This window comes from Rhinoderma darwinii, chromosome 10 (genome assembly GCF_050947455.1).
Source record: "Rhinoderma darwinii isolate aRhiDar2 chromosome 10, aRhiDar2.hap1, whole genome shotgun sequence".
NCBI classification, from domain to species: Eukaryota; Metazoa; Chordata; class Amphibia; order Anura; family Rhinodermatidae; genus Rhinoderma; species Rhinoderma darwinii.
Window position 1 is genome coordinate 92587197 of NC_134696.1, and position 27027 is coordinate 92614223.

At 42.2% G+C, this 27027-nt stretch overlaps 2 protein-coding genes across 3 annotated transcripts in view; one reads left to right on the plus strand and one right to left on the minus strand.

The window, feature by feature from the left end:
* LOC142662209 (cell adhesion molecule CEACAM1-like) overlaps window positions 1-7965 on the minus strand; it is a 32038-nt gene extending 24073 nt beyond the window's left edge. The window contains exon 1 of one of the 2 annotated variants that reach the window (XM_075840273.1): window positions 7866-7965. The gene's annotated coding sequence lies outside the window, so the exon portion shown is untranslated. Of the gene's footprint in view, window positions 1-3685; window positions 3763-7865 lie in introns of those variants that run through there. The other variant, XM_075840272.1, reaches the window with a different exon arrangement.
* Window positions 118-26258, plus strand: LOC142662636 (cell adhesion molecule CEACAM5-like). Its single transcript, XM_075840848.1, has 11 exons — window positions 118-361; window positions 1830-2147; window positions 4121-4393; window positions 6013-6330; window positions 12411-12683; window positions 15515-15799; window positions 16205-16498; window positions 21576-21848; window positions 23378-23695; window positions 25325-25597; window positions 26245-26258. The coding sequence occupies exons 1-11, from the start codon at window positions 118-120 to the stop codon at window positions 26256-26258; spliced, it is 2883 nt and encodes a 960-aa protein (XP_075696963.1).
* Window positions 26259-27027: the final 769 nt, after the last annotated feature.

Here is a 27027-nt window from a genome sequence, read left to right on the forward strand (position 1 = left end):
AAATTATTTTTCTATCTCTATTATTAGGTCTAATATGATATATTTCTATTGCGGGTAATCCCTACATCTTTCTGTTCTCTACATTTAGCCCCCCTACATGCGCCATCTCTCCGTAATATGTCTGATCGTTTTGTTGCTGGAACTAACGTGACCCTCCAGTGTGATGCCGGGAATCAGAATGTGACGACTTACACTTTCTATCGTGATCAGAAGACTATCTGCACTGAGCCTCATGTCATCTGCCGGGGATCATTCCTGGACTTCAGGCCAATAAGCGGAAATGACAATGGGATCTACACCTGCAGCATCCAGAACCCGGTCAGCACCAGCACCAGCAACTCCCTGAGTGTAATTGTATCAGGTGAGCATGTTCTTCACAGCAAATGTACAAACATTTTCATGCTAAATCGCGAGGGGATACAATAACAACCTAATGTATTTGCTGTGTACAAAACCTTTACACAGAGTTCAGCCCAGTGCAGAGTGATGAGACCGCGGGGCATTACACAAGGATTATCTCTTTGGTGTCACACTCCGCCCCTCAGACCTTGCTCTAGAGATAACACATCGTGCCTCATTTGTAGAAACTGACTAACAGAAAAACAGGTTGAGTTGCCCATAACGACCAATCACAGTGCGGCTTTAATTTTTCCAGTGTAGGTTAAGAAAGAAAAGCTGAGCTCTGATTGGTTGCTAAAGATAACAAGGCCAGTTTCTCTGTTAGGCTTGATAAAGGAGGCCCAGAATACAGGGGCGTAGCTAAAGGCTCATGGGCCCTGGTGCAAGAATTCAGCTCGGGCCCCCCTTACCCTCCAACACCACAAGACCCCTGCGCACGCCTATGCCCTGCAGCCTGGTCCAACAACCCCCATGGATGCCCCCCACAGTATAATGCGCCTCATAGCCGCCCACACAGTATAATGCTCCCCATAGTTGCCCCACACAGTATAATGCCCTCCATAGCTGCCCCCACACAGTATAATGCTCCCCATATCTGCCCTCATACAGTATAATGCCCTCCATATCTGCCCCTACACAGTATAATGCCCCCATAGCTGACCTCATACAGTATAATGCCCCCATAGCTGTCCCCACCATATAATGCCCCCATATCAGCCCTAATACAATATAATGCCCCCCCCCCATGACTGTCCCCTCACAGTATAATGCCCCCATAGCTTCCACCATATTAGCCCTCCATACAGTATAATGCCCCTATAGCTGTCCCACCACAGTATAATGCCCCTATGGATTCCCCCACAGTATAATGCCCCCATAGCTGCAACCATATCAGCCGCCCATACAGTATAATGCCCCCATATGTGCATAATACAAAAATAATAAAATTACTTACCTATCCCCGTTCCCACGACGGGTGGAGGAGATCCTCCTTTCACCTGTGCTATGAGTGACGAGGCACAGACAGGCGTGATAACGTCACTAAATTGCACCTGTCTTTGCCGAGCTGCTCGTGGTTCACGGCACAGGGAATGCTGCAGCAAGTAGCCGTCAGCTCCTTGCTCCAGCATTAAATTCAACTGCATCTGCATCCTGAGGACGCAGAGACAGTTGGAACCGGGACCTCGTGAGTGGCTCGAAACCCCCCGGAGGTTTTCAGCTACCTGGTACATATAATCTCAGAGATTGCACCAGAAATACTGATCTGAAACAAATGGACATCCGCCAGGTTCTTCTCTGCTGGATGGTGTTCATATTTAGTCTAGGTAAGACAACACATAAAGCTTTATAATGGAGGAATTATATATTCTGTTTTTAGAGTAACGCACTGTGCATATGTGTTTAACTTTCATAACTTTTGCTCTACCCAGATCTGGCATCACCTACCAATGTGGTAAATGGAGCTCTTGGAGGATCTGTAAATTTCGACGTATTTGTCCGCCTCCCTGAAAATTACCATATAAATTGGACCTTTGGAGAGACTGGAAATGTTACTGTGGCTGCACAACTCTTCCTTGGTGGAATCCCTCAATTTCATCCTCAGTACAGCGGCAGGTGTGAGCTGTTTATAAATGGGACGCTGAGATTAAACAACCTGACATATGCAGATAAAGGAGATTATAATCTCTATGTCTTCGATCAAAAGAATTTCAGCACTCATATTAAACTCTATGAGCTCCAACTCTTTCGTAAGTAATGGGAGCATGTACTTCTGCATATTATAATATAGAACAGGGTTCCCCAACCAGTGACCCCAGAGACACATGTGCCCTCCAGACCTGTGCCATGCTGTTGGCAGACACTATTGTGTTTAAATTATATCAGAACATTATTTATATATGTTACGAATAGCAGCAGGACTGCTACTAATCAATGATTTCTGTTATCTCTATGTTTGGTCATTGCTAGGCAATGCCTTTTCTCTTAGTCTGGATTTGGTCTTCATTTAGCTTTACCTGGTTAATAAGGATGAAGTACTTTTCTTGGGTTTATATATATTTTCTAGGCCTGGATTACTCAGGTGCTGGTTATACTGTTTCTGGCATGTTCTAAACTCTTTCCAGATTCTAGTTTGTGACTTTGTTTTTGTATATGTGTTTGTTTGTACTGTGAGACCTGTTGGTCATCTGAGAGATCTAGTTTTTGTATTGTGGTTTTATGTGTATTCTGGGATCAGTAGTTCTACTAGTTTGTTTGCCTTTCCTGTCAGTATGGTCTACTGCTAAGCTGTTGTCTTACCCTGCTGTGGGAAAGTATTCACATAGGGTGAGTGAGTGCTGTTAATTTTTGTCCACTGTTTATTCATCTGTTAACTGCTTGCATGCTATTCATCTGCATCCACTCCCTTTATGCATTATCTCCATCTTCTATACCTTTAGTATTCAATTTCGCTCATCCACTGGTGAGTTACTTGTGCATTTTGTTTTCTGTCTGTGTTAATGCATGCTTCACCCATGTTATAGCATATGGTGTTGCGCTCTTGAGCACCATTAGCGTTGTAACAATATATAAGAATAGGGGGGGGCAATACCAGACACAGCCTATGGACAAAAGAGGTGCTGTTGCTGGAGAAAAAAAAGCAGAACCATTTTTCTCATCTCATACAACCTTTTTTAACTTGGCACTAGGGTCACTACCATAAGACAGATAGCACCAGGTTGATGCTGGCCATACACATCTAATGTGTATGGGCACAAACTATGAGAAAGGATGGGGCAGGTAGGATTTTAATCTGCTGATTGATGAATGATGGCAAATGGTCGCTTAACTCCCTTATAATAATTGTGCATGCATTTTTATAGGGGAGTCTGAGAACATAACTGTTGGATGCGTGTAGTCAGCTTAAAGTATAATACCCAACATACTGTAGAGATTATGGCATATCAGCGGGAGATCTGATCAACGTCATAGGTTATAATTTTTTAATAATTGTTCAAATTAGATTTTAGATTGTGATAGCCATAGGGCACAGGGATTGACGTGCGTGATCAAAATTTCTGTACAGCGCTGCGGAATAAGTTGATGCTATATAAGAAAGTAATTAGTAAGAGAAGACGGCGGGATCAGAATGCACACAGGGTGTGTTTTAAGCCTGTAACCATGGAGCTATATAGATCAGCATAGGCGCTGAATTCATCTGACAACTACTTTAAAAGGGTTGTCTCAAGATGAAAATCCCTTTTCATACGCCCTAAGTGGGAATATGGACGACATAGAGAGCACTCACCCTCCTGTTTGGGGCCCCCTCTATGAGCCTGTAAGGAAAAGATGCTTTGCAAGAGCTGCTGCTGCTTTGGCAGACCCGGCGCTTCCGTGTATTACATGGACGGCCGTTCATTTGAATTATTCATTAACATTTCCCCTGCAGCAGCCGAAATAGACAAACCGTTAGACAAACCGTCCTCAGCGGTGATCAGCTGATCATAGTGCCGTCTAATCATTATATAACGAAAAGTTATGCAACATTCTGACATACATTATGTTTTGTTACCTCTCCGACTTTAATGCTCTGCTTACTGTCAGTGAAAACATTCATCTTTACATGCAGAGTATGGACAGAGGCTCAAAGTCTGTTGCTTGTGGGCAAATTCTATCAACATTGTTAGATCTAATATATTTCTATTGCGGGTGATCCCTGAATCTTTCTGTTTTCTGCATTTAGCCACCCTACATGCGCCATCTCTCCATATTTTGTCTGACCGTATTGTTGCTGGAACTAATGTGACCCTCCAGTGTGATGCCGGGAATCAGAATGTGACGACTTACACTTTCTATCGTGATCAGAAGACTATCTGCACTGAGCCTCATGTCATCTGCCGGGGATCATTCCTGGACTTCAGGCCAATAAGCGGAAATGACAATGGGATCTACACCTGCAGCATCCAGAACCCTGTCAGCACCAGCACCAGCAACACCCTGAGTGTAATTGTATCAGGTGAGCATGTTCTTCACAGCAAATGTACAAACATTTTCATGCTAAATCGCGAAGGCATACAATAACAACCTAATGTCTTTGCTGTGTACAAAACCTTTACACGGAGTTCAGCCCAGTGCAGAGTGATGAGATTGCGGGGCATTACACAAGGATTATCTCTTTGGTGTCACACTCCGCCCCTCAGACCTTGCTCTAGAGATAACACATTGTGCCTCATTTGTAGAAACTGACTAACAGAAAAACAGGTTGAGTTGCCCATAACGACCAATCACAGTGCGGCTTTAATTTTTCCAGTGCAGGTTAAGAAAGAAAAGCTGAGCTCTGATTGGTTGCTAAAGATAACAAGGCCAGTTTCTCTGTTAGGTTTGATAAAGGAGGCCCAGAATACAGGGGCATATATAAAGGCTCATGGGCCCTGGTGCAAGAATTCAGCTCGGGCCCCCCTTACCATCCAACACCCCAAGACCCCTGCGCACGCCTATGCCCTGCCACCTGGTCCAACAGCCCCCATGGATGCCCCCCACAGTATAATGCCCCTCATAGCCGCCCACACAGTATAATGCCCAAATAGCTGCCCCCACACAGTATAATGCCCACTATAGCTGCCCCCACACAGTATAATGCTCCCCATAGTTGCCCCAACACAGTATAATGCCCTCCATAGCTGCCCCAACACAGTATAATGCCCACTATAGCTGCCCCCACACAGTATAATGCCCTCCATAGCTGCCCCAACACAGTATAATGCTCCCCATAGCTGCCCTCATACAGTATAATGCCCTCCATATCTGCCCCTACACAGTATAATGCCCCCATAGCTGACCTCATACAGTATAATGACCCCATAGATGTCCCCACCATATAATGCCCCATATCAGCCCTAATACAATATAATGCCCCCCATAACTGTCCCCTCACAGTATAATGCCTCCATGGTTGCTACCACAGTATAATGCCCCCATAGCTTCCACCATATTAGCCCTCCATACAGTATAATGCCCCTATAGCTGTCCCACCACAGTATAATGCCCCTATGGATGCCTCCACAGTATAATGCCCCCATAGCTGCAACCATATCAGCCGCCCATACAGTATAATGCCCCCATATGTGCATAATACAAAAATAATAAAATTACTTACCTATCCCCGTTCCCACGACGGGTGGAGGAGATCCTCCTTTCACCTGTGCTATGAGTGACGAGGCACAGACAGGCGTGATAACGTCACTATATTGCTCCTGTCTGCGCCGAGCTGCTCGTGGTTCACGGCACAGGGAATACTGCAGCAAGAAGCCGTCAGCTCCTTGCTCCAGCATTAAATTCAACTGCATCTGCATCCTGAGGACGCAGAGACAGTTGGAACCGGGACCTCGTGAGTGAGTGGCTCGAAACCCCCCGGAGGTTTTCAGCTACATGGTACATATAATCTCAGAGATTAAACCAGAAATACTGATCTGAAACAAATGGACATCCGCTAGGTTCTTCTCTGCTGGATGGTGTTCATATTCAGTCTAGGTAAGACAACACATTAAGCTTTATAATGGAGGAATTATATATTCTGTTTTTAGAGTAACGCACTGTGCATATGTGTTTAACTTTCATAACTTTTGCTCTACACAGATCTGGCATCACCTACCAATGTGGTAAATGGAGCTCTTGGAGGATCTGTAAATTTCGACGTATTTGTCCGCCTCCCTGAAAATTACCATATAGAGTGGACCTTTGGAGAGACTGGAAATGTTACTGTGGTTGCACAACTCTTCCTTGGTGGAATCCCTCAATTTCATCCTCAGTACAGGGGCAGATGTGAGCTGTTTATAAATGGGACGCTGAGATTAAACAACCTGATGTATGCAGATAAAGGAGATTATAATCTCTATGTCTTCGATCAAAAGAATTTCAGCACTCATATTAAACTCTATGAGCTCCAACTCTTTCGTAAGTAATGGCTGCATGTACTTCTGCATATTATAATATAGAACAGAGTTCCCCAACCAGTGACCCCAGAGACACATGTGCCCTCCAGACCTGTTCCATGTTATTGGCAGACACTATTGTGTTTAAATTATATCAGAACATTATTTATATATGTTACGAATAGCAGCAGGACTGCTACTAATCAATGATTTCTGTTATCTCTATGTTTGGTCATTGCTAGGCAATGCCTTTTCTCTTAGTCTGGATTTGGTCTTGATTTAGCTTTACTTGGTTAATAAGGATGAAGTACTTTTCTTGGGTTTATATATATTTTCTAGGCCTGGATTACTCAGGTGCTGGTTATACTGTTTCTGACATGTTCTAAACTCTTTCCAGATTCTAGTTTGTGACTTTGTTTTTGTATATGTGTTTGTTTGTACTGTGGGACCTGTTGGTCCTCTGAGAGATCTAGTTTTTGTATTGTGGTTTTATGTGTATTCTGGGATCAGTAGTTCTACTAGTTTGTTTGCCTTTCCTGTGCGTATGGTCTACTGCTAAGCTGTTGTCTTACCCTGCTGTGGGAAAGTATTCACATAGGGTGAGTGAGTGCTGTTAATTTTTGTCCACTGTTTATTCATCTGTTAACTGCTTGCATGCTATTCATCTGCATCCACTCCCTTTATGCATAATCTCCATCTTCTATACCTTTAGTATTCAATTTCGCTCATCCACTGGTGAGTTACTTGTGCATTTTGTTTTCTGTCTGTGTTAATGCATGCTTTACCCATGTTATAGCATATGGTGTTGCGCTCTTGAGCACCATTAGCGTTGTAACAATATATAAGAATAGGGGGGCAATACCAGACACAGCCTATGGACAAAAGAGGCGCTGTTGCTGGGGAAAGAAAGCAGAACCATTTTTCTCATCTCATACAATCTTTTTTAACTTGGCACTAGGGTCACTACCATACGACAAATAGCACCAGGTTGAATCTAGCCATACACATCTAATGTGTATGGGCACAAACTATGAGAAAGGATGAGGCAGGTAGGATTTTAATCTGCTGATTTATCAATGATGGCAAGTGGTCGCTTATCTCCCTTTCAATTATTGTGCATGCATTTTTATAGGGGAATCTGAGAACATAACTGTTGGATGCGTATAGTCAGCTTAAAGGATAATTCCCAACATACTGTAGAGATTATGGCATATCAGCGGGAGATCTGATCTGCGTCACAGGTTATCATTTTTGAATAATTGTTTCAATTTGATTTTAGATTGTGATAGCCATAGGGCACAGGGATTGACATGAGTGATCAAAATTTCTGTACAGCGCTGTGGAATAAGTTGATGCTATATAAGAAAGTAATTAGTAAGAGAAGACGGCGGGATCAGAATGCACACAGGGTGTGTTTTAAGCCTGTAACCATGGAGATATATAGATCAGCATAGGCGCTGAATTCATCTGACAACCACTTTAAAAGGGTTGTCTCAAGATGAAAATCCCTTTTCATACGCCCTAAGTGGGAATATGGACGACATAGAGAGAACTCACCCTCCTGTTTGGGGCCCCCTCTATGAGCCTGTAAGGAAAGATGCTTTGCAAGAGCGGCTGCTGCTTTGGCAGACCTGGCGCTTCCGTGTATTACATGGACGACCGTTCATTTGAATTATTCATTAACATTTCCCCTGCAGCAGCAGAAATAGACAAACCGTTAGACAAACCGTCCTCAGCGGTGATCAGCTGATCATAGTGCCGGCTAATCATTATATAATGAAAAGTTATGCAACATTCTGACATACATTATGTTTTGTTACCTTTCCGTTTTTAATGCTCTGCTTACTGTCAGTGAAAACATTCATCTTTACATGCAGAGTATGGACAGAGGCTCAAAGTCTGTTGCTTGTGGGCAAATTCTATCAACATTGTTAGATCTAATATATTTATAGTGGGTAATCCCTGAATCTTTCTATTTTCTGTATTTAGCCATCCTACATGCGCCATCTCTCCATATTTTGTCTGACCGTATTGTTGCTGGAACTAATGTGACCCTCCAATGTGATGCCGGGAATCAGAATGTGACGGCTTACACTTTCTATCGTGATCAGAAGACTATCTGCACTGAGTCTCATGTCATCTGCCGGGGATCATTCCTGGACTTCAGGCCAATAACCGGAAATGACAATGGGATCTACACCTGCAGCATCCAGAACCCTGTCAGCACCAGCACCAGCAACACCCTGAGTGTAATTGTATCAGGTGAGCATGTTCTTCACAGCAAATACACAAACATTTTCATGCTAAATCGCGAGGGGATACAATAATAACCTAATGTCTTTGCTGTGTACAAAACCTTTACACGGAGTTCAGCCCAGTGCAGAGTGATGAGATTGCGGGGCATTACACAAGGATTATCTCTTTGGTGTCACACTTCGCCCCTCAGACCTTGCTCTAGAGATAACACATTGTGCCTCATTTGTAGAAACTGACTAACAGAAAAACAGGTTGAGTTGCCCATAACGACCAATCACAGTGCGGCTTTAATTTTTCCAGTGCAGGTTAAGAAAGAAAAGCTGAGCTCTGATTGATTGCTAAATATAACAAGGCCAGTTTCTCTGTTAGGTTTGATAAAGGAGGCCCAGAATACAGGGGCGTATATAAAGGCTCATGGGCCCTGGTGCAAGAATTCAGCTCGGGCCCCCCTTACCCTTCAACACCACAAGACCCCTGCGCACGCCTATGCCCTGCCACCTGGTCCAACAGCCCCCATGGATGCCCCCCACAGTATAATGCCCCTCATAGCCGCCCACACAGTATAATGCCCCTCATAGCCGCCCACACAGTATAATGCCCCAATAGCTGCCCCCACACAGTATAATGCTCCCCATAGTTGCCCCCACACAGTATAATGCCCTCCATAGCTGCCCCCACACAGTATAATGCTCCCCATAGCTGCCCTCATACAGTATAATGCCCTCCATATCTGCCCCTACACAGTATAATGCCCCCATAGCTGACCTCATACAGTATAATGACCCCATAGCTGTCCCCACCATATAATGCCCCATATCAGCCCTAATACAATATAATGCCCCCCATAACTGTCCCCTCACAGTATAATGCCTCCATGGTTGCTACCACAGTATAATGCCCCCATAGCTTCTACCATATTAGCCCTCCATACAGTATAATGCCCCTATAGATGTCCCACCACAGTATAATGCCCTTATGGATGCCTCCACAGTATAATGCCCCCATAGCTGCAACCATATCAGCCGCCCATACAGTATAATGCCCCCATATGTGCATAATACAAAAATAATAAAATTACTTACCTATCCCCGTTCCCACGACGGGTGGAGGAGATCCTCCTTTCACCTGTGCTATGAGTGACGAGGCACAGACAGGCGTGATAACGTCACTAAATTGCTCCTGTCTGCGCCGAGCTGCTCGTGGTTCACGGCACAGGGAATGCTGCAGCAAGAAGCCGTCAGCTCCTTGCTCCAGCATTAAATTCAACTGCATCTGCATCCTGAGGACGCAGAGACTGTTGGAACCGGGACCTCGTGAGTGAGTGGCTCGAAACCCCCCGGAGGTTTTCAGCTTCATGGTACATATAATCTCAGAGATTAAACCAGAAATACTGATCTGAAACAAATGGACATCCGCTAGGTTCTTCTCTGCTGGATGGTGTTCATATTCAGTCTAGGTAAGACAACACATTAAGCTTTATAATGGAGGAATTATATATTCTGTTTTTAGAGTAACGCACTGTGCATATGGTTTTAACTTTCATAACTTTTGCTCTACACAGATCTGGCATCACCTACCAATGTGGTAAATGGAGCTCTTGGAGGATCTGTAAATTTCGACGTATTTGTCCGCCTCCCTGAAAATTACCATATAGAGTGGACCTTTGGAGAGACTGGAAATGTTACTGTGGTTGCACAACTCTTCCTTGGTGGAATCCCTCAATTTCATCCTCAGTACAGCGGCAGATGTGAGCTGTTTATAAATGGGACGCTGAGATTAAACAACCTGATGTATGCAGATAAAGGAGATTATAATCTCTATGTCTTCGATCAAAAGAATTTCAGCACTCATATTAAACTCTATGAGCTCCAACTCTTTCGTAAGTAATGGCTGCATGTACTTCTGCATATTATAATATAGAACAGGGTTCCCCAACCAGTGACCCCAGAGACACATGTGCCCTCCAGACCTGTTCCATGTTATTGGCAGACACTATTGTGTTTAAATTATATCAGAACATTATTTATATATGTTACGAATAGCAGCAGGACTGCTACTAATCAATGATTTCTGTTATCTCTATGTTTGGTCATTGCTAGGCAATGCCTTTTCTCTTAGTCTGGATTTGGTCTTCATTTAGCTTTACTTGGTTAATAAGGATGAAGTACTTTTCTTGGGTTTATATATATTTTCTAGGCCTGGATTACTCAGGTGCTAGTTATACTGTTTCTGGCATGTTCTAAACTCTTTCCAGATTCTAGTTTGTGACTTTGTTTTTGTATATGTGTTTGTTTGTACTGTGGGACCTGTTGGTCCTCTGAGAGATCTAGTTTTTGTATTGTGGTTTTATGTGTATTCTGGGATCAGTAGTTCTACTAGTTTGTTTGCCTTTCCTGTGCGTATGGTCTACTGCTAAGCTGTTGTCTTACCCTGCTGTGGGAAAGTATTCACATAGGGTGAGTGAGTGCTGTTAATTTTTGTCCACTGTTTATTCATCTGTTAACTGCTTGCATGCTATTCATCTGCATCCACTCCCTTTATGCATCATCTCTATCTTCTATACCTTTAGTATTCAATTTCGCTCATCCACTGGTGAGTTACTTGTGCATTTTGTTTTCTGTCTGTGTTAATGCATGCTTCACCCATGTTATAGCATATGGTGTTGCGCTCTTGAGCACCATTAGCGTTGTAACAATATATAAGAATAGGGGGGGCAATACCAGACACAGCCTATGGACAAAAGAGGCGCTGTTGCTGGGGAAAGAAAGCAGAACCATTTTTCTCATCTCATACAACCTTTTTTAACTTGGCACTAGGGTCACTACCATACGACAAATAGCACCAGGTTGAATCTAGCCATACACATCTAATGTGTATGAGCATAAGCTATGAGAAAGGATGAGGCAGGTAGGATTTTAATCTGCTGATTTATCAATGAAGGCAAGTGGTCGCTTATCTCCCTTTTAATAATTGTGCATGCATTATTATAGGGGAGTCTGAGAACATAACTGTTGGATGTGTATAGTCAGCTTAAAGGATAATTCACAACATACTGTAGGCATTATGGCATATCAGCGGGAGATCTGATCAACGTCATAGGTTATCATTTTTGAATAATTGTTTAAATTTGATTTTGGATTGTGATAGCCGTAGAGCACAGGGATTGATGTGAGTGATGAAAATTTCTGTACAGCGCTGCGGAATAAGTTGATGCTATATAAGAAAGTAATTAATAAGAGAAGACAGCGGGATCAGAATGCACACAGGGTGTGTTTTAAGCCTGTAACCATGGAGATATATAGATCAGCATAGGCGCTGAATTCATCTGACAACCACTTTAAAAGGGTTGTCTCAAGATGAAAATCCCTTTTCATACGCCCTAAGTGGGAATATGGACGACATAGAGAGAACTCACCCTCCTGTTTGGGGCCCCCTCTATGAGCCTGTAAGGAAAGATGCTTTGCAAGAGCTGCTGCTTTGGCAGACCTGGCGCTTCCGTGTATTACATGGACGGCCGTTCAGTTGAATTATTCATTAACATTTCCCCTGCAGCAGCAGAAATAGACAAACCGTTAGACAAACCGTACTCAGCCGTGATCAGCTGATCATAGTGCCGGCTAATCATTATATAATGAAAAGTTATGCAACATTCTGACATACATTATGTTTTGTTACCTCTCCGATTTTAATGCTCTGCTTACTGTCAGTGAAAACATTCATCTTTACATGCAGAGTATGGACAGAGGCTCAAAGTCTGTTGCTTGTGGGCAAATTCTATCAACATTGTTAGATCTAATATATTTATATTGTGGGTAATCCCTGAATCTTTCTATTTTCTGTATTTAGCCATCCTACATGCGCCATCTCTCCATATTTTGTCTGACCGTATTGTTGCTGGAACTAATGTGACCCTCCAGTGTGATGCCGGGAATCAGAATGTGATGGCTTACACTTTCTATCGTGATCAGAAGACTATCTGCACTGAGTCTCATGTCATCTGCCGGGGATCATTCCTGGACTTCAGGCCAATAACCAGAAATGACAATGGGATCTACACCTGCAGCATCCAGAACCCGGTCAGCGCCAGCACCAGCAACTCCCTGAATGAGACTGTATCAGGTGAGCATGGTCTTCTCGGCAAATATACAAAATTTTAATGCCAAATCGCAAGATATTTTAAGCAGGGGCGTAGCTAGGGGGGCAGGCAGGGCATGTCCCACAGGCCCAACTAGGAGGGACGGAGGGAAAACTTCAACACTCTGGCCGAGTATTCCGCTCCTAGAGGGAGCACCTGATGTCCCTGTCCATATATAGACTGGGATGTCTGGGTCGCTCCCTGGAGTGGAATTCCCAGCCAGAGCGTTGCCGATCCTCTTGCCGGGATTCCGCTCCTAGAGAAGCCCCTGACGTCACTATCTATATATTGATAGTGATGTGAGGAGCACCTCCATGAGCGGAATCACAGGCCATAGTGTTGCCGACGCTTTGGCCGGGGATTTCGCTCATAGAGGTAGCCCCTGACATCACTATCAATATATGGACAGGGGGTATGTTTGACTCTATCTACAATAAGGGTGTGGAGCACAATCTTCTAGGGGGAGTGGTGTGTAGATATCTACAGTGGGTCTGTGTGGCACTATCTACAGAAGAGGTGTGTGTGTGGCACTACCTACAAGAGGAGGATGTTCATATACTCTCATTAGCCTCAGTTATATAATCTGTTTTAGTCAGGCACACTGACCATGTTAATTTATATTCTTTTAATTTATTATTATTTTAACTACCTTATAGAACTATATTGCTTGTAAAATGTGCAAATGGTTTTATGTTCGAGTTACACAAAAAATTACACCTCATTGATTGGTAGAGAAAACAAACATGGCAAGGGGAAAGGAGATGTCAGGAAAGAGGTTCGTGGGGAGGGGTCGCCAAACTGAATCTTTGCCCCGTGTGCAGGAGAACCTAGCTACACTTCTGATTTAAGCCCCACCCCTGTTCCAACCAGAAACGTCTGCAAAACAGCCCAGTAAAAAGTATTTAAGGCAAATTTGCATAAATCCCACTCCTTTGACGTTCAGTTCATGGGACAGTCAGTGAGTTGCAGTTTTGAAGGCTACAATTTTTTAATGTCGATGTGGACAAAATATATACATTGGTTGAGATTTGCTAATAAAATTGAGCCGAAAAACTGGCGCACATGCCGTACTGGCGCACTTGTGTAAAGTTTCTAAAAAGAGGGGGCATGGCTAAATGGATTTTTAAAAAAGCCAGAACTATTAATAATATGCTCCATGATTTTGGCACAAAACGAAACAATCAATAGTTGGTGTTAGTTAGTGCGCCACAGTTATAAATTTGGTGAATCTTCTGCCTGTCTTATGTAGTTTTACGCTGTCTACAATTAAGACGCTATTAATAAATCTTCCCCACTGTGTTTTGCCTGGTGCTGAGGGGGTGGTGCATGACACAAGAATTATCTCTTTGGTGTCATGCTCCGCCCCCTCAGACCCTGCCCTAGGTGTAACACATTGTTCCACATTTATAGGAACTAACGGAAGATCTGCCTTCTATTTTAGAAGGCAGCAGCACGCTAGCATCACCACAATTAATAATATTGAAGAAGATTTGCAAACGATGTGATTTAAAATGGTGAATCAGAAAATAATGTAAGAATTGTGTAGCTGCAGCAGCACTTACACACAGCAATTGCTGCCTGTCTAACTAACCCACTGACACGGGCCAAAAAAATATCAGACTCCTATCTCTATCTAAAAACCCTTTCTATCAAATTATTGTAAATCTAACGGTCCATTCTCTTCTCCTCACTTTGAAAAACACACTTATTAAAAATGAATCCACTATCTATCTGTATTCTGTGATTTACTATCTCTCACTTTCTGTCTGACGTCCTCTCTCTCCCCCTCTGCATCCCCAGCCACAGAGCAGCAGCATTTCCTGATTGGGCTGTTTATTGTGGTTATGACTCATATGAATGTCATCAGTGACTCACACCTATACCCTTCATGATTGGCTGTTCTAGAGGGAGGGCTGCCTGCAGGCATTATGAGGAACACCGCCGGGCCGCTGCCCGAGTTTATGTGATCCTTGTTCTCTGTCTACTTGTCTTCTTCTGATGTGTATAATGGCAGCCGTCATTGTGAACGATTTGTGCCGGGCAGATCTCTAAATTTTAAGAGTCGGTAAAATCAGAAACTTTTGGAAAAATTCATAACAGATTATAGATACAGCGCCGCCCCTAAGCATGATGATGCACGCATGCGTGCATCTATCATAACCCTATTACAGAGCCTAGCAAGCGCAGCCTAAGATGACGTACGGGTTGTACATCCCGGTGCAAATCTATAAGTGACAAGCCAGTATGATCCTCACCTTATTTTGTATTGACACTAACATAAAATGTTGCACATGCCCGATGCCGTCTTCGTTGTCGGACAGATACCCTTTTTCTCCATTCAGCTTGTCTTCTCCCAAATTTATTAGATAACGATCCGATTTATCTAAGATTCAAGTGCCACCTACAGTGGGGGGAATACAACACAGCCACAACTCCAAAATGCAAGACAGCCATACAATAACACATAAAGATACAGCACCAATTAAATCATCACACAACATTTTTAAGCCTTGGGTATAATTGCTCAATACAATGGACTCATTTACTTGGGAAAGCAATTACCACGTGTGTTAGTCTTTACTTAAAGTTTTGGCATTCTATTCATGCACTAGGAAGATCAGGATGAACAGTGCTATAAGACATGCCTAGCTAGAAGAATCTGCTGCTCCTGTGATTGCAATCTATAATAACTTTCTGGAATAGATCTTTAAATGTCAATACAGAAGGGACAACAAAACAAATTGATGTTAAATATTATATAGTATGACGACCTCCATATGATGTTTAATGTTGATCTCATATTTTCTATTGGCAGTAACTGTATCTGCAGTAACCCTGACTACTAACACATCCAACCTCTTACTGTGGCCGGGAAGGGATTCAGTGTCTTTATGGTGTTCATCTAATGGCACAGATGTCAGTTACTCCTGGAGCCTGGATGGGGCACCATTGCCGCAGAACCCCCAGTACCAGTTTACCCTCAATAGCTCCATGCTCATTATAAGGCCAGTCTCTACTAAGGATAATGGATATTTCATGTGTACAGCTACAAACTGGATAAACAGTGAAAACAGCACTAAACTCTACCTCAACCTGGCCTGTGAGTATCAGAAATGATAAGTAATAATGATAACACTTCTACTGACGAGGCGCCTTATTCTGACCTAGATGCAAGTGAGCTCGGCTGTTTCCTTAACCCCCATAGAACTGAATGAGTAGAGTCGCACATATGGCCATATCTCCATTTATTCTCCACATTGATGCAGCCAACGATTGCCTCACCGAGTGGGTCTAGGGAACCCCGTTCTCCACATAGGTTCGACCCACCAATCACACATTTATGGCATATCCTGTGGATATCCTGTAATTGTGTGAATTGGGGATATATGTTTAGAATACCTTCATAACTGTCGGAGCTCTGTTTTTCTGATACAGAGCTCCAAATCCCCTAAGTATTACATTTCATGGTGATTTTACTAACAGGAGGTCATGTTCTGGTTTACAGCTCCAGTCTCGGCAGTGACACTGACCAGTAACACATCAGGAGTGCTCTGGGCAGGAGAGGACTCGGTGTCTCTCTATTGCTCAGCTCAGGGTTCAGCCATCACCTTCTCCTGGAGTCTGAATGGAAAACCAGTGCCCCCGAACCCTCCATATTACATTACTCAGAGTGATTCTCCTCCAAACTCCAATCTCACCATCCGCCCCGTCTCCAAGAACGACACTGGACTATTCACCTGTACACCGACCAACTTGGCAAATAGTGAGACCAGCAATGCACTCAGCTTATCATTGGCATGTAAGTATTATGTAAAAAAGAATTCTATGGTTTGTTGTAGGTAAATTTTTTCTTCTATATTTGTATTAAAATGAATATCAGTGACGCAGCAGCCAAAGAAGTGTATGGAGCCCCAATATACCTCCCCTATACTTCCAAAATTCATGTATATACAAAGGGGTCTGTTTTTGGATAAATTTGGAATTCGGAAGCAATTCAGCCCCGTCTCCAGGAACGACACTAGATTTTATTTTCGGACTTTAGGGCATTGCAAAATGCGTAATTCACCTTATAATAAACTTAGACTGGCTCATGAAATGGCAATTTTAATAAATGTGGGCCTTAGAGTTTTTTACACTTACTTTTTGTGTTTGTTTGTCTCCTTTGATCTGAGTAGTCATAGGTTATCTTTTTTTTAAATAAATGTAAAAATGTGATATTAGATTGTAATTCCCATAGGGCACAGGGATTGAGGTGAGTAGTGACAATTTCTGTACAGCGCAAAGGAATAAATTGGTGGTATACAAGCAATAAGAAGCAAATAAGAAGAGGAGGCAGTGAAAATGGAGTAACACATGGCTGCAGGATCAGACTACATACAGGGTTTATTTGTAGTCTGTAACCATAGCGATATAGAGGTCAGCATAGGAGATGTATTCATGTGACAATCACTTTAGAGGGGTCAACTGAGAACCCCTGTCAATGTGCCTTATATGGGGACAGAGTAGAGCCCCCCTGCACCCATTTGCTTAAAACCGCCTCTATTAGCTAAAAAGGAGCTGCTGTAAGTGTGGCTCCGCTTTGGCGGAATAGGTGAAATATATAGTCAAATCCGGCTTTGGTTAAAAAAGCCATACCCGCCATGATCAGCTGATCACAGAGCCAACTAATCATAATATAATAAAAAGTTATGTAACTTTCTAATATACCTTTATGTTGTTGTTGTTGTTGTTGTTGTTGTTTTTTCACCATTTTCAATATCTCTGCTCGCTGTCAGAATATATAAACATTCTTGTTTACATCCAGAGATTTGATGTGTGACTGTATCAGGTGAGCATGTTCTTCACGGCAAATGTACAAACATTTGAATGCCAAATCGTGAGCCATTTAAGCCCCACCCCTGTTCCAACCAGAAGCGGCCGCAAAACTGCCCAGTAACAAGAATTTAAGGCAATTTTGCATAAACGCCACCCCTTTTACATTAAGTTTACGGGACAGTCAGTGATTGCAATTTTCAAGACTACAATTGTTTAATGCCTTTGCTATAAACAAAATGTTTACATTGGGGGAGATTTACTAATCCAATTGCGAGAAAAACCTGCGCACATGCAATATTGACGCACTTTTCTAGAAAAGGGGGCATGGCTAAATGGATTTGTACAAAATTGCCAAATTTTAATGCAAACTAAGGGTAAAAAGTAGGCCAATCAAGAGTTGGCGTTAGAAATAGAGAAGTGTCTAATGTCTAGACAGATGCGCCAAATTCACCACACAGAGTGTGCCACAGTGATTAATTTGGTGAATCTTCTGCCAGTTTCTTGTATTTTTGGGGGAGTAGCAACAGGTTTGGTGTTATTTTAACCCCTTAACGGCCTATAAAGGGGGAGGGCAGATGTTTTGAGCAGGCTCACGCGCTTAGCCCACTCCATATGCTGCAGGTTTCAGCTGTGACGAATGTGCCCACCAGATCTGTTCCATGTTATTGGCAGCTGCAGATACTATTGTGTTTAAATGATATCAGAACATTATTTATATATGTTACGATTAGCAGCAGGACTGCCTCTAATCAATGATTTCTGTTATCTCTATGTTTGGGGGTTGCTAGGCAATGCATTTCGTCTTAGTCTGGATTTGGTCTTCATATAGCTTTGCCTGGTTAATTAGGACGGAGTGCTTTTCTTGGGCTTATATATATTTTCCAGGCCTGGATTACTCAGGTGCTGGTTATACTGTTTCTGGCATGTTCTAAACCAATTCTGGATTCTAGTTTGTGACTTTGCTTCTGTCTATGTTTTTGTTTGTACTTTGGGACCTGTTGGTCCTCTGAGAAATCTAGTTTTTGTATTGTGGTTTTATGTGTATTCTGGGATCAGTAGTTCTACTAGTTTGTTTGCCTTTCCTGTGCATTTGTTTTGCTGCCAAACTGTTGTTTTACTTCACTGATATACTGATATCTAGGTTCAATGTCCAGTATTATTGCATATAATCACTGAAAACTGTAGGACATCTACTAGAAATAAAGAGATTAAAACTCACTTTTAATTGTATTGTTAAAAAAAGCTATACTCCAAACTGTGTTATTAATAAGAATTTGCCAACCTGTGAGCCGCTCTAGGGATATCTCTACTAAAGAGTTAGTGCTTCTAGGGGCATTCCTAGCAGTCAGCCTGTATAATAGCCCTCACTGTCTTGTGTTCAGAGGCATAAGCCAATGCTAACTGCAGAACGTAAACACTTCCCTATCGACTTAGCGTTGGCAAATAGACCCATCTGCAGTTTAGGGTCTGCAGTTAGCATTGGCTTATGCCGCTGAACACAAGACAGTGAGGGCTATTATACAGGCTGACTGCTAGGAATGCCCCTAGAAGCACTAGTTCTTTACTAGAGATTTGAAGGCACTCAGGCTTATTGGCCGTTGTGCCCATGACTGGGTGGCAATCGAGGGGTTAACAAAGCCACGTTCTGCTAGGGGGATTGTTCTATGCCTAGTTGATAATAAAGGGGCCTATAGGATATTGGGTACCCACCTACAGGGTGTTTTATTGGGGGATCTAGGGCGGTCTGGGTTTATAAGGGAAGGGCGGGAAGAAATCTTCCTCTTTTGGCCTCCCTCCCTATTTTGTGTTTGTTTTATTTTTTTATTTAAAAAAAAAAAAAAATGATATGTTTGTGTATACATCAAGGAAGTAAAAAAAAAAAATTATGAACGTAATAGAATACACAACAAAAAAAATACAAAAAACAATAAAAAGATAAATATAGAAACAAACGCAAGCACTTCCTCAAAATTTTAGATGCTTCTTGTGGAGGCTCTGCCATGTTCGTCACTAATGTACATAGATGTTAGCCATTGGGCTGCAAATTTTCGTTTTATACAGAATGATTTTGTTGACAAAATTTATGACACAGCTGGCGATATTTGTCTGGAAAAGGTACGACCTACATGCCCTTCCTTAGGCGGGCTGGCATACGGGTATATTCAAAAGTGTTATGGTTTATGGTTCTATTATTAAATATGCAAATAATAAATATAATAAAGCTGTGGCCGACCCTTCGTGTCAACCCACGTTTAAAAGTACATTGGTTGTTGGTCATGTTATTTTAATTAACGGTGTCATAATCCAACCTAGCGGATTATAAAAGGTTCAGCATGCACACAGTCATCCCCAGAGCAGCTCACAGGTTGGTAAATTCTTATAAATAACACAGCATTGAGTATAGCTTTTAAAAAAAATACTATTAAAAGTGAGTTTTAACCTTTTCATGTAGGGTCAGTGAGTGCTGTTCATTTTTGTCCACTGTCTATTAATCTGTTAACTGCTTGCATGCTACTCATCAGCCATCCACTCCATTTATGCATCATCTCCATCTTCTACTACCTTTAGTATTTAATTCTGCTCATCCACTGGGGAGTTAGACCTCATGCACACGACCGTGACTGTAATCACGGTCCGTGATTACGGCCGGCCGTGGACTGCCACGAACAGCGACCCACATTTGCAGCCTGTGCTCCCATATAACGTATGGGATTACGATCTGTAAGAAGCAAAAGATAGGACGTGTCCTATCTTTTGCGGAAGCATTCTGTGGCCTGGACACATTCCCGCAAATATACAGGAAGGTGTCCATGGTCCATAGAAATGAATGGGTCTGTAATTACGAATTAAATCTACGGTCGTGTGCTTGGGGCCTTAATTGTGCATTTTGTTTTCTGTCAGTTTTGATGCGGGCATCACCAATGTGATAGCGTCTGGTGTTGCGATCTTGAGCACCACCAGGGTTGTAAGAATATATAAGAATAGGGGGGCAGTACCAGACACAGCCTATGGACAAGAGAGGCGCTGTTGCTGGGGAAAAAAAGCAGAACCATTTTTCCAATCTCATACAACCCCTTGTAATCACACAAATCTAATGTGCATCAGCACAGCCCATGAGAAAGCATGGAGCAGGTAGGATTTTAATCTGCTGATTAATCAATGATGGCAAGTGGTCGCTTATCTCCCTTTTAATAATTGTGCATGCATTTTATAGGGGAGTCTGAGAACATAAATGTTGGATACGTATAGTCAGCTTAAAGGATAATTCCCAACATGCTGTAGACATTATGGCAGCGGGAGATCTGATCTGCGTCACAGGTTATCATTTTTGAATAATTGTTACATTTTTATTCTAGATTGTGATAGCCATAGGGCACAGGGAACTACGGGCAATTTCTGTACAGTGCTGCGGAATAAATTGATGCTATATAAGCGCTAGGAAGTAATTAATAAGAGAAGGCAGCAGGAGTGGAGTATTTCATGGTAGCAGGATCAGACTACATACAGGGTTTGTTTGTAGTCTGTAACCATGGAGATATATAGGTCAGCATAGGAGCTGTATTCATGTGACAACCACTTTAAAAGTGTTTTTTCAAGATGACAATCCCTTTCCATATGCCGTCAGAGGACATATGGACGCCATAGAGATCACTCGCCCTCCCATTTGGACCCCCTATATGAGCCGTTGAGGAAAGATGCTTTTCAAGGGCAGCTGCAGTTTTGGCAGACCTGGCGCTTCTGTGTATTACATGGACGGCCAGTCATTTAAATTATTTATTAACATTTCCCCTGTAGTGGCTCAAACATAAAGCTAGACGTGGCTTTAGTTAGATCAACCGGACCTCAGCCGTGATCAGCTGATCATAGCGCCGGCTAATCATTCTAAAATAAAGTTGTGCAACATTCTAACATACTTTACGTTTTCACATCTTTACATGCCGAGTAATGACAGAGGCTGAAAGTTTGTTGCTTGTAGGCGCATTCTCTCTATATCACTATTGTTAGATCTAATATATTTATATTGCGTGTAATCCCTACATCTTTCTGTTTTCTGTATTTAGCCACCCTACATGCGCCATCTCTCCATATTATGTCTGATCGTATTGTTGCTGGAACTAACGTGACCCTCCAGTGTGATGCCGGGAATCAGAATGTGACGACTTACACTTTCTATCGTGATCAGAAGACTATCTGCACTGAGCCTCATGTCATCTGCCGGGGATCATTCCTGGACTTCAGGCCAATAAGCGGAAATGACAATGGGAACTACACCTGCAGCATCCAGAACCCGGTCAGCACCAGCACCAGCAACTCCCGGACTGTGACTGTATCAGGTGAGCATGGTCTTCACTGCATACTAAGGCCTCATGCACACCACTGTATTTTTGCGGCCGCATTTGCGGATAAATTGCGGACCCATTCATTTCTATGGCCCCATGCACAGGACTGTGATTTACACGGATCTATGCAGGGGCAGCAATTGCGGACAGCAAAAACTCAGGACAAGTCATTTTATGCTCTGCAATTGCAGATTCACCAATGCTAGTGAATGGTTGTGGATCCTTGAGTGTGGATGAGACACGGATGCACAACAAGGATTTGAAGAGGTCCATTGAACCGCTATGAACCCGTGGATTGGCAGACCACAAAACCAATGCTGTCGTGTGCATGAGGCCTTAAAAACATTTGAATGGCAAATGTTCCGCCCAGAAACTGCCCAGTAACAATAATTTAAGGCGAATTTGCATTAATTCCCCCTTTATCGTGCAGTTCACGGGAAAGTCCCATGAAACTTGGAATTGTGCAATTATTTCCAGTTTTGAGAACTATAATTATTTATTGTATTGTATTATCTTTTTTCCAGCACAGTTTAAGAAATAAAAGCTGAGCTCTGATTGGTTGCTATGGGTAACAAGGTCAGATTTTCTGTTAGTTTTGATAAAGGAGGGCCAGTATATCAGTTTAGCGCGGAGTGTTCTTTGAATCATTGTCACTCTCAGGCGTCCAATCAATGTCACACTCTTCGGTGTCTACTCTTTGGGATGAAGAAATAAATTAGCCATGTTTGATTTTTATGACTCCAGGCACCCACCCCAAAATAAGGCATGTATGGCAACTGCTGACACCTAAATAGGGATTAACATGAATATCTGGTCCAAGTGAACATTAGAGATGAGAGAATTTCCCAAAATTCCTAGTCGTATCGGCCTTCAGATTCAATTCAGTCCAGATAAATGTGTCACAAATTGAAAGTACCCCAATTGCGCTAAAAAGTTTTATATAACACTCTGAGGTCTTCTAAAACTATATTAAACGCCTTTCAACTTTTTATTGCCATGACAACATTAGTAATGTTAAAGTGATATCAACTTTGTGGCTGCGGGTAAACTGATGGTAGCCGGCGGTAACAAACAGCCAGTTTAAAAACACGCGGTACTGTCAGATTTTTAAATATTTTTTAAATTAAAAAAAAACACTCCAAAAATGATCCTAGAATGTAATCATTTATGTCGTGAATTGCTGCAGTACCATATTTCACCAGCTGGGGGGATCGAGAGCCAGGTTTGGTAATATTATCCAGGTAATAAATGCACAGTACACAGGTGTATAGTTCTTAGTGTGTGCATCTACCTGCTACATATAATCTCAGAGATTGCACCACAAATACTGATACAAATGGACATCCGCCAGGTTCTTCTCTGCTGGACGGTGTTCATATTCAGTCTAGGTAAGACAACACATAAAGCTTTATAATGGATGCGTTATATATTATAATAAACTGGTTATAATTCATGTCATATTCTGTGTTAGAGTAACGCACTGTGCATATATGTTTAACTTTCATAACTTTTGCTCTACACAGATCTGGCATCACCTACCAATGTGGCAAACGGAGCATTTGGAGGCTCTATAAATTTTGACGTATTCGTCCGCATCCCTGAAAATTACCATATAGAGTGGACCTTTGGAGAGACTGGAAATGTCACTGTGGTTGCACAAATCTTACTTGGTGAATTGCCTCAGTTTCATCCTCAGTACAGGGGCAGATGTGAGCTGTTTATAAATGGGACGCTGAGAATAAACAACCTGACATATGCAGATGAAGGAGATTATAATCTCTATGTGTTCGATCAAAAGAATTTCAGCACTCATATTAAACTCTATGAGCTCCAACTCTTTCGTAAGTAATGGCTGCATGTACTTCTGCATATTATAATATAGAAAAGGGTTCCCCAACCAGCGACCCCAGAGACAAATGTGCCCTCCAGACCTGTAAATGTTGTTGGCAGCAGAAGATACTATTGTGTTTAAATTATATCAGAACATTATTTATATACAGTATGTTATGATTAGCAGCAGGACTGATTTCTGTTATCTCTGTGTTTGGGCTTTTCTGGGCAATGCCTTTGATCTGAGTCTGTATTAGGTCATCATTAAGCTTTGCCTGGTTATTTATGGCGGAGTACTTGTCTTATACTTTAGACCTGGATTATACTGTTTGTGGCATGTGCTAAACTCTTTCCGGATTCTAGTTTGTGACTTTGTTCTTGTCTATGTGTTTGTTTGTATTGGGGGACCTGTTGGTCCTCTGAGAGATCTAATTTTTATACAGTGATTTTATGTGTATCCTGGGATCATTATGTTCTACTGGTTTGTTAGCTTTTCCTGTGTGTTTGGTCTGCTGCCCTGCCTTACCTTGCTGTGGGATAGTAGTCACATAGGATCAGTGAGTGCTGTTAATTCTTTTCCACTGTCTATTTATCTGTTATTTGCATGCATGCTATTCATCTGCCATCCAGTCCATTTATGCATCGTCTCCATCTTCTACTATCTTCGGTTCTGCTCATCCACTGGTGAGTTACTTGTGAATTTTGTTCTCTGTCAGAGTTGAAGCATAGTTCCCCCATGTGAAAGCAATTGTCTGGTGTTGCAGATTTAAGCACCAAGTGCGGTAGAACAATATATGAAAATGGGGGGGGGCAATACCAGACACAGCCTATGGACAAGAGCAGAACCATTTTTCTAATTTCATCCAACCCCATTAAACTTGACACCAGGGTCTCAACCGTATGACAGATGGCATGAGGTTGAAGCTGGCCACACAAATCTAATGTGCATGGGCGCAGCCCATGAGGAAGGATTGGGCAGGTTGGATAATAATCTACTGATTCATCAATGATGGCAAGTGGTTGCTTATCTCCCTTTTAATAATCGTGTATGCATTTTATAGGTGAGTTTGAGAACATAACTATTGGATGTGTATGGCCAGCTTATAGGGTAATTCTAAACATAGACATTATGGCATATCAGCCATATTCATATGACAACCACATTAAAAGGGTTGTCCCAAGATGACAATCCCTTTCCATATGCCTTAAGAGGGAATATAGATGTCATAGAGGGCACTTGTCCTCCTGTTCGGGACCCACTATAAGGAAAGATACATGGACGGTCACTCATTTGAAGTATTCGTTAACCTTTCCCCTGCAGGAGTAGAAATATAAAGCCTGGTGTGACTTTAGTTAGGCAAACCGGACCTCAGCCGTGATCAGCTGATCATAGTGCGGGCTAATGATCACAGAATAAAAAGTTATACAACATTCTAACATACATTATGTTTTCATACCTCTTTATTTTCAATGTCTCTGCTTGCTGTCAGTAAATGCAAACATTCATCTTTACATCCAGAGGATAGACAGAGGCTGAAAGTTTGTTGCTTGTGGGCAAATTCAAACTTTTATCACTGTTGTTAGATCTAATATATTTATATTGTGGGTAATCCCTGAATTTTTCTGTTTTCTACATTTAGCCATCCTACATGCGCCATCTCTCCATATTTTGTCTGATCGTATTGTGGCTGGAAATATTGTGACCCTCCAGTGTGATGCCGGGAATCAGAATGTGACGACTTACACTTTCTATCGTGATCAGAAGACTATCTGCACTGAGCCTCATGTCATCTGCCGGGGATCATTCCTGGACTTCAGGCCAATAACCGTAAATGACAATGGGATCTACACCTGCAGCATCCAGAACCCGGTCAGCACCAGCACCAGCAACTCCCTGAATGTGACTGTACCAGGTGAGCATGTTCTTCACAGCAAATGTACAAACATTTTAATGCCAATTTAGTCCCACCCCTGTTCCAACCAGGAACGCCTGCAAAACAGCCTAGTAGCAAGCACTTAATATAAATTTACATTAACTGCACCCCTTTGACGTTCAGTTCACCGGGCAGTCAGTGATTTGCAGTTTTAAAGACTACAAATCTTTATTATCGCTGCTGTGGACAAAATCTATACATTGGGGGAGATTTGCTTATTAAATTGAGCCCAAAAACTTGCGCACATGCCGTACTGGTTGCGCACCTTTGTAAAGCGTTTAAAAAAGGGGGCTTGGGTAAATGGATTTGTAAAAAAGCCAAATCTATTAATGGTGGGCTTCATAAACCAATCAATAGTTGGCGTTAGAAAGAGAAAATTGTCTAATTTCTAGATAGATGCGCCAAATCTATCACACAGCGTGCGTCACAGTTATAAATTTGGTGAATCTTTTGCCTGTCTCGTCTACTTTTAAGCAGTCTACAATTAAAACACTATTAATAAATCTGCCTAGTGCAGAGTGCTGAGTGGGCGGTGCATTACACAAGAATCATTCATTTGGTGTCATGCTCCACCCCCTCAGCATAACACATTGTTGCTCATTTATAGAAACTGTCCTCATTTACAGAGGATTATGCCTAGTTGCCCATGGTGACCAATCACAGTGGAGCTTTCATTTTTACAGCGGTTTAATTAATGAAAGCCGAGCTCTAATTGGTTGCTATGGGTAACATGACCAGTTTTTGTGTAAGTTTTGTTAAAGGAGGCCAAGTATATCAGTTTAGCCTGGAGTGTTTCCCCGTTCTCCACATAATTCTGGGCCCCACCTATCATACATTTATGGCATACACTGTGGATATGCTATAAATGTGTGAAATTGGGTTTTATACAGTTTCTGAAAAATATCGCAAAGTAAGAATGCTTTCAAAAATAGAAGTGTTAATAGTTATTTTTATCAATTTACAAAATAAAAAGTGAATGAACAGAAGAGAAATCTAAATCAAATCAATAGTTTCTGTGACAACCCTTTGCCCCCAAAGCAGCATCAATTCTTCTAGGTACTCTTGCACAAAATCATGGATTTTGTAGGATTATAGTCAGGTGTATGATTAATCAATTATATGAAACAGGTGATAAAGATAATCATTTTCATATGAAGTTTGAAACACAGTCATTAAATGTAACAGAAACAGCTGTGTAAAGAGGCTTAAAACTGGGTAAGGAACAGCCAAACTCTGCTACAAAGGTGGGGTTGTGGAAGACTGTTTCATGTCACAGGTCCACCATGGCAAGACTAAGCAGAGCAACAACACACAAGGTAGTTATACTGCATTAGCAAGGTCTCTCCCAGGCAAAGATTTCAAAGACACATCATGCTTATTTACCTTCGAATTCGGAAGATGTCCAGCAG

Bases quoted from the DNA above. Each gene is read 5' to 3' on its own strand.
- LOC142662636 (XM_075840848.1), top strand. From the start codon at position 118: ATGTCTGATCGTTTTGTTGCTGGAACTAACGTGACCCTCCAGTGTGAT. The intron at 2,148-4,120 runs GTAAGTAATGGG...TTCTGCATTTAG, and splicing joins CTATGAGCTCCAACTCTTTC to CCACCCTACATGCGCCATCT. The intron at 21,849-23,377 runs GTGAGCATGGTC...TGCTCTACACAG, and splicing joins CCGGACTGTGACTGTATCAG to ATCTGGCATCACCTACCAAT.